A 7679-nucleotide genomic window follows, 5' to 3' on the forward strand; every position below is an offset into this window, starting at 1 on the left:
GGTTAGTCAAGCTGGGATCCTTGCTTGGGGAGGGATTTTTGAAAGGCTTCGCTATCTGCGCCTTAAAACAATGTCGTACTACTAAGTTGTCTGTCTCAACTTTGAAATCTTCTCCTTCCCTTGTACATAAGCTTCTCTCCCCCCAGCCCCCCTTTCCTTTTTCCTTTACAACTTTTCCAGCCTTGTGGAGTTGCCTCCTTCGCTTTCACCTGCAAATTTACGTAGGTAGTAAGAAGCCAATGATAAACTGAGGGACTTCTTAGTCATTGAAGGTTATTACTAACAAGTGCCTTAAAACATCTGTATGTTTTTCTTTTGTTCTCCCCTAGGCTGAACAGTCATGACAGCTGAAAAGACTATTCCTATAATTAACGGCAAGCCAGAAGATACTTTGGACCCAGAAGCCTCAAGTACCAACCTCGTCCACAGCAACGATAAGAAAGTTCATGAAAGAGGTCACTGGAACAATAAGGTTGAATTTGTGCTTTCTGTGGCAGGGGAGATTATTGGGTTGGGAAATGTATGGAGATTCCCGTATCTTTGCTACAAGAACGGAGGAGGTAAGATGGCATCTATATGTTGATTTACAGCTCGCCATAAACATGTGGGAAATAAACAGTTAAGAATGCTTTACAGTGATTTCTTGCACTAGTTAAGAGATAGGTATTCAGGAATTCAGTGTATGTGCAGATAGGGCAGTATTAAGCATCTGACAACTAAGAAAAAATCACTGTGTTTCTCTTTCCTTCTCCTCCCGAAATATTGTGTGGCTTACTTTCACAAGTTTCTTTTGTGTTAGTAAAAAAAAAAAAAAAAGACTTTTTTTTTTTTTTCTTTTAATGCGGAAGAAGCCGGTGTTCTGTTATAGTAGTACACTGTGGGTTTTCTCCTGCATGTGAATACAGACCCAACCATACTTTAGTAAGTTTGTCTGACATAGAAAAGAACGTAGCAGTTTATTTTTCACAACAGTATACTTTGGAGAGGATGAATATTGTTTTTGATAATGCTACAAAGATTACATTTTTTTTCTTTGTCATATGAAAATTTCTTTATCTCAACCATACTTTTTTTTTTCTCATTACTTCCCAAGTCACTATAGTAGGGTAGGGGAAGATGTAAAAGCTGCCTGTTACTCAAAGAAGAGAGCAAACCCTATAAAATTTAGAATAAGAATGTTATTTGAGAGAGAAAAGAACAGACTTAACTTCTACAGAAGTATAACATGTGGCATGTATTGGTTATAGTTAAGTATAAACTATGTAAGATGTGACAGTTAAGAATAAGCACGTCAGCTGTGACTTGCAAAGCAATGAGGAAAGAAAAGTAAAAAAAAAAATTTAGTTTAGAATTCTATGGACTAGATTCAACATTCTCCCCACTGAAGGCCTGAATCAGTCTTAGTGTAAGCATATAGGCTGGGAGAAAAATAATATGTTCAGTGGCTGATATGCAAAGATCTGTTCTTTAATGGGTTTGTTTGCTAACAATGCTGTGCCAAATTTCTTTCCCTTGCCCCTCCAAACCTAGGCACAGTTGTCTGAACTCAGGGATGCTTTTGGCCCACTTTGTCTGCTGTTTCTATAAGGCTAATACTACTGTGGAAAATGTATTTATGGTTTGCAGCTCCTTTCTTTATATATCTGTACTTTGGCAAAACTAAGATAACAAGAATTCACCTGCTTCCAGAATGATGCTACCACGTACTGCTCTTAGTACATAAATATTAATATGCTGGATACGATATGCAGAACAGTTTCTTGTTGATTGTCAAAGTTTTCCCAGAGAAGTTTTGGCAGAGGAAAAGATAGAAATATTTTTTCGGCATATAATGAAGATTTGCTTGTTCATACAGTAACCTTTATATTTGTATGTACCGTTTGTATGTATATGCTAGCTTGTCAAAATGTGATGCTATCATTTTTAAGACTATAACATTAGGTAGAAAAAATTCTAACCATGTTTTTGGGTGACTTGGTGAAAAAGTAATTACTTAAATATCATACTTAATCACCACTCTATTCTTTAAGAATAGAATTAATGTGTGTGGTTTAATTGGTCATGTCCTGGCACCATGGGAAATTTGCCATTGACTTCAATTTTATTCAACGAGGACTTGGTCTATGACCTGTGTTTTTGTAACTCTCTGGAGTGCCCTGCTGGAATTAGACCAGAGTTGGACTTGTTTGATGCATCAGATGTAAATACTGAAAACTACTTAGTGTGTGGTAAGTGAAGACAATGGTAAGATATATGAGCTAGTTATTTCATAACTTGCTAGATACAGAACGAATCTAGAAGCAGTAGTATGGAACTTTTGAGGTCTGACCTCACTCTGGTACTTACTTCGAGTCATAACAGGTAGAGTAGGCATAAGCTTCTGCAATTTTAATTTGTTCTTATGGACATTTAGTGGGTTTTTTAGGAAAATTAATTTCTTTGCACGTTTAGAATTAGATATTTCTTGGAATATGACCTCTTTGCAAGCTGGGAAACCTGATGTCCTTTAATTTTCATAATGTATACCTGTTGTAGAACAGTGTTGGAAAAATAGAGTCAAAGCGAATACTTTCAATTTCAACAAGTTGCCATGTTAAACTTGCTATGATCGTGCGTATGCGTGGGCCAAGCTGGATTTGATACTGGCCAGCAGTTTGCCCGGCCTATAAGGATTTTGTTCAAACCATTTGCACAGTAAAGGATACAGAGAAACCATGTTTTAGATGCAAGGATTCCATTCTTTGTGAAATCCACATGTATTGCTTGAGATGCAGCTGAGATTCAACTATAGGGAAATTGCTTGGTTGAGGGAAGAGACTACTCATGAAGAGATCTCTCTTGATGTGCTGGGCCTGAAGAAAGAAACTGCAAGTCAAAACAGCTGTAATTAGTTGTCTCAACTTTCTAGTCAAAGTGACTAAAGCATAACAATTGTTGCAGATTGTGGGTGTGTTCTGGTGTTCAGTTTTTGGTGTGGGGTTTTTTTTGTTTTTAAAATCATGAACAGGATACCTATTTGCCTTGTAGTTGTAGAAATTTTCCTGAAGTATATTCAGAAACATTTTGTTCGTAGTTAATATTCTGACAGAGATTTAGCATTAGAGAGGTAGCTATTAAGGTGCTGTTCATTAATGATCAAATTGATCTTCAGGACTCCCATTGAAGGAAGGAAATGCTGCTATTGCTAGTGCTCTAAAGAACTGATCGATGTATGCAATGATGGACAGCACTGTAAAACACATCATCCTAGGAAAAACTGCATCCACCAAAACTTTGTGTGTTTAGCATATCTTGTGTTGATTTGAAATGGAATGGATGGTGGGATGCTTACGTTATTTAATGGGAACTTTAAATGAAGTTAACTAGTTGTGTGGGATTATTTGTTTGGGAACAAGTAGGTTGAGGCCTGGATATAACACATTATATATGTTGTATGAACCTTTATTTTCATAACTTAATTAGACAGTTAATGCTTTGTAATTTTCCTACAACTTCAGAGAAATTATTCTGTGCAGTACTCTGCTGTGCTAGTCTGCCTGGTTAAACCAGTAAAACTTTCTTGGTGTAAGTAAAAATGGCAGAATCAGTTATTTTGTGCTTTCTTCTCAGTATTTATTTCCTTCTTTCCTTGTTTCAGTCTAAACCAATATAGTTGCTTGCTTTCCACTTCATCCTTTGACTCATCAGAAAGTCTGAGTACTTGGGGAATGAGGAAAATAATTCTTTATACCTGATATATATATATATGGATTGTCTACACAGTCAAAAGGCTGTATTTTATTCCTTATTATTTAGGTTCAGTTCTAAATGGAATACCTAAAATCTACGTTATTAGCAAGTGACATTATGCCTAACATATGTATCTTCTCTCATTTCTTTGCTTCTGCATACTTCACAGCCATGTTCTTTAGGTGCCACACCTAATAACGCGATCAGTCATTAAATAATACAATACTTCTGCTATGTGTTAATTGATAAGAGAAGAATTTTGTTGTTGTTGTATGCAACGCTTCAGCATTGAATTGTATTATTCATTACCTATCCTGGAGTTTACTGTCAACATTGAACAAAAATGTTGATGCTTTGTTATTTTCCTACAATTTCACATTAATATTTCTAGCTGATAAGGCTAAGCCCTGCTTTCCTGTTCTTGTAAGTAGTTCTAAAGTTTATTTCATCATTTCCATTTCATGATCCTTATCATCAGGCTTATCCAAATAACTTACAAAGGACTTACTGGATTTAATTTCCATAACAATTCTTCATCCCTGCTTTCCTGAGAAAAGCAAGGGAGAGAAGATAGTGTAGACTGACTTAGTGATGATCAGAGCAGAACTGTGTGGCTGAGCAAGACTGTGGTCTTTTCTGTGTTTGAGACACATGAGCAGAATTTAGTCTATACTGAGGAACTTTGGTCTGGTCTTTTTTAGTCCATGACATTGGCTTACAGGTTAACTTTTGATATTTGGGGCCAGGAGTAAACACTTTCTGCACTTTCAGCACGATGCCTGAGAGATGGCTAATAGGTGATCCTTCCTTTATTAACAAAATTAGTTTCTCACTATGCTGTCAAGGAACTGTAGTCATTATAACCAATACTCCCTCAATGTTTGCTTGTAGGTGCTTTCCTCATCCCATATGTGGTTTTTTTTATTTGCTGTGGAATACCAGTATTTTTCTTGGAGACAGCCTTGGGACAGTTTACTAGTGAAGGAGGCATTACATGCTGGAGGAAAGTTTGCCCTCTATTTGAAGGTAACAAACAGTTCTGTGTTCTACTGCAAAAGAATGCATTAAATTTAAAGTGCAGTAAAATAAATTGTATCAAAATTGAAGTTAAGATATACTTAAAGTAGTAAGCATTTGTTTTTAAATTACCTGAAAAGTAAAAGTTTTCTATTGTCTCCCTTTCTTTTCTCTAGGCATTGGATATGCTACCCAAGTTATAGAGGCACATCTAAATGTATATTACATCATCATTTTAGCATGGGCTATCTTCTATTTGTTTAACTGCTTTACTACAGAGCTTCCTTGGGCTACCTGTGGGCATGAATGGAATACAGGTATGACCTCAGTAGAGATTATTGCTATACAAATACTTCCAAGTAATTGATTAATATATTAAAATGTCAGGAATAAAACTGTTCTGGCAGAAAAGTCTGTGGAAATGGGCCAATCACATCGTACTACACCATGATAAAGGAATCCTGGAGTGAAGACTTACTCATACCTCTTTGGTTTAGGTCATTGTATAAGCATTTGTTCCCGCAGAATATAATGTCAGATAGCAGAAGAAGACTTTGGATTTTGTTAATTCTGTAAGATATTCTGGCCAAATCCCAAGACTCTCATTTGCAATCATATCTATTCTCCCTGAGTACACTAAGTGAATTCTACTGAAGAGCTGATGACCTGATGACAGGTTACAATCTTGCTCTTTCACTCTAATGAAATCAGGAGGAGTTTAAATGGAGAGGAAAATATTAAACGTGGAACTTTGGATTCGCTCTTTTTAGTGCCAGATGTTGAGGGATAATGTTCATCAAGCTACTTCTGAAAATTTAGTCACATAAATAATCCTTACTGCATACAAAGTAGCCTCTTTCATATAAGATGAGGTGTGTTTTCCTAAGGGTTTGCAGTATAGGGCTCTGCATCTGTCCTCTCATTGATATTTTTATCTGTAATGCTCTGCTTATTGCATTTGAAGATCACAAACATCTATGGGGAGGAATACATACCAATGCCCTTATTTCCATGTTCCTGAAGTTTTTGCATTTATTCCTTATATTACTGTCCAATTTCAAATCATGCACCAATTGTACTGTCTTTCATGGCTTTTATTAATTGATCATTATTGTGTTCTCTGAGCACACCTACAGCTATGTGAAATCTTGCAGTTTAGGTTATGTTTAGGGAACTAGTCTTGGGCCCGATAGATGTGGAAGGCTTCAGTATCAATTTTGGCAATCCTGCAAAGAAGCTTAGCCAATGTTGATCGCTGTTCAAATACTAAGTGTCAACTCAACAATGCTGAGCTGCTTTGATCTCCTTTCTCTGTATTAGAGATAATAATAATAAGCCAGACTGATTTTTCACTTGCCATATTAAGGCAAAGTGGAAGGTTGTTGCTGGCAGTGTTTCATAAGCCAATTGTTACCATTGGCCATTGAACCATCAGTTGAGGTAGGAGTATGTTGTAATTCCCAACCAATTGCCTCAGTTTCTCAAAGCGTCTTTCTTCTGCCTCAGGTGTTTTATTGGCCCTTGCCATTGCAGCTGTGCCTTTGGAAAGTGTTATAGGAGAATGTAGCATACTGCGTGGATATTTTTCTGGGATAGGCCTGTGATCTGGTTATCAAAATAGTGTTGCGCAAGTAGCAGCTGTGGCATTTTAGTGTACCTAGAAATCCTTTAACCACATAGAGAAAATGTATCATAGAATGGTGGCTTTACAAGATGCATAAACTAGAAGATGCACAAGAAGAAATGTACTTACATGTCAATATAGCAAACTCTTTTTTGTTCTTTTATAGAAAACTGTGTGGAATTTCAAAAACTTAATCTGAGCAACTGCAGTCAAGTCTCTTTACAAAATGCCACTTCTCCAGTGATGGAATTCTGGGAGTAAGTGCACATATATTTTGTGTTTGATCAGACTATTAATTATCTTCCAATATTTTGATCATTTACATGTGATTATATACCTTGTAACCCTATAGCACTTAGTGATGTGAGGTCAGCTGGAAATTTTCTCATACAGCCAGAGAGTCAGGATGAGAGTTTTAACTCTTTTTTTAGAGGATACAAGGAAAGGAATTCCATATCCTGAAAGAACATAGAACAAAATGTGCCACTTGCTTGGGAGCTTGGCTCCTGCTCCTGGAGGAAAGAGCCTCGAACCCATACTAATGAGGAGGCAGAGGTGAAAGAAAGAGGGTGATTTTTAAATATTTCTTGGTTTTTTTCCCGGATGTTTCCTCTCTTAAGAGTTTGAAAGTTGCATCTTCATCCTTGTTTGAGCTAACTAATACTTTGGCTTCTGTATCTCATTACTTTTTTAAAGGACTATGTAAGTGTTAGTTATTCAGCTATAATAACAGGAGAGTTTAACTCTCTTGTGTCTCTTTGATTCTGATTTCTAGTTAGAGTAATAGAAGGGAATTACATCTTTGCACAATATTGTCTGCTTTTATGATGACACATATTTTGTCTTACTATAAATATTTAATTAGTGCATGTGTAGTCACATATTTGTTCCTTGCAGGGCGCAGTGTGTGTTAAGACAGTCATAGAAATGGAATGTTACTTTTAATACTAAGTCATCTCACAATTCAAAGTGTGTTGTAAAATTCTGGGTTACTAACATTTCTTGAGGGCCCATTCTAACCTCATTAATTTTATTATTAAGATAGAGCCTTATTCTGAGGCTGTATGTTCAGAGCTCTGTTTTATGTTGAGGACAGCAATAGCTACACTTTGAAAGGACCGTAAATTAAGACTATCCTTGAAGGGAGAACTCTACATTGACATTATTTTCTTGACTGTTAGCATATGATATTGTCTTTGCCTCTGAACCTCTTTGTCTTGGTACATCAGTTACCTTAGCCTTTATGGGTGGTAGTTGTTGCTTCAGTAAATAATACTGTTTTATTTTAAAAAAAAAAAAAACCCCCAAA

General features: G+C 36.3%; 1 protein-coding gene across 1 annotated transcript in view; it reads left to right on the plus strand.

Moving 5' to 3' along the window:
* Positions 1 to 340: 340 nt before the first annotated feature.
* Positions 341 to 7679, plus strand: part of SLC6A11 (solute carrier family 6 member 11) — a 113663-nt gene continuing 106324 nt past the window's right edge. The window contains exons 1-4 of the mRNA XM_009287049.1: positions 341 to 560; positions 4621 to 4755; positions 4923 to 5063; positions 6537 to 6627. Of these exons, the coding sequence (XP_009285324.1) occupies positions 341 to 560; positions 4621 to 4755; positions 4923 to 5063; positions 6537 to 6627 (587 nt within the window). The remainder of the gene's footprint in view (positions 561 to 4620; positions 4756 to 4922; positions 5064 to 6536; positions 6628 to 7679) is intronic.

The sequence above is a fragment of the Aptenodytes forsteri genome, unplaced genomic scaffold, assembly GCF_000699145.1.
Source record: "Aptenodytes forsteri isolate BGI_AS27 unplaced genomic scaffold, ASM69914v1 Scaffold105, whole genome shotgun sequence".
Lineage (NCBI taxonomy): Eukaryota > Metazoa > Chordata > Aves > Sphenisciformes > Spheniscidae > Aptenodytes > Aptenodytes forsteri.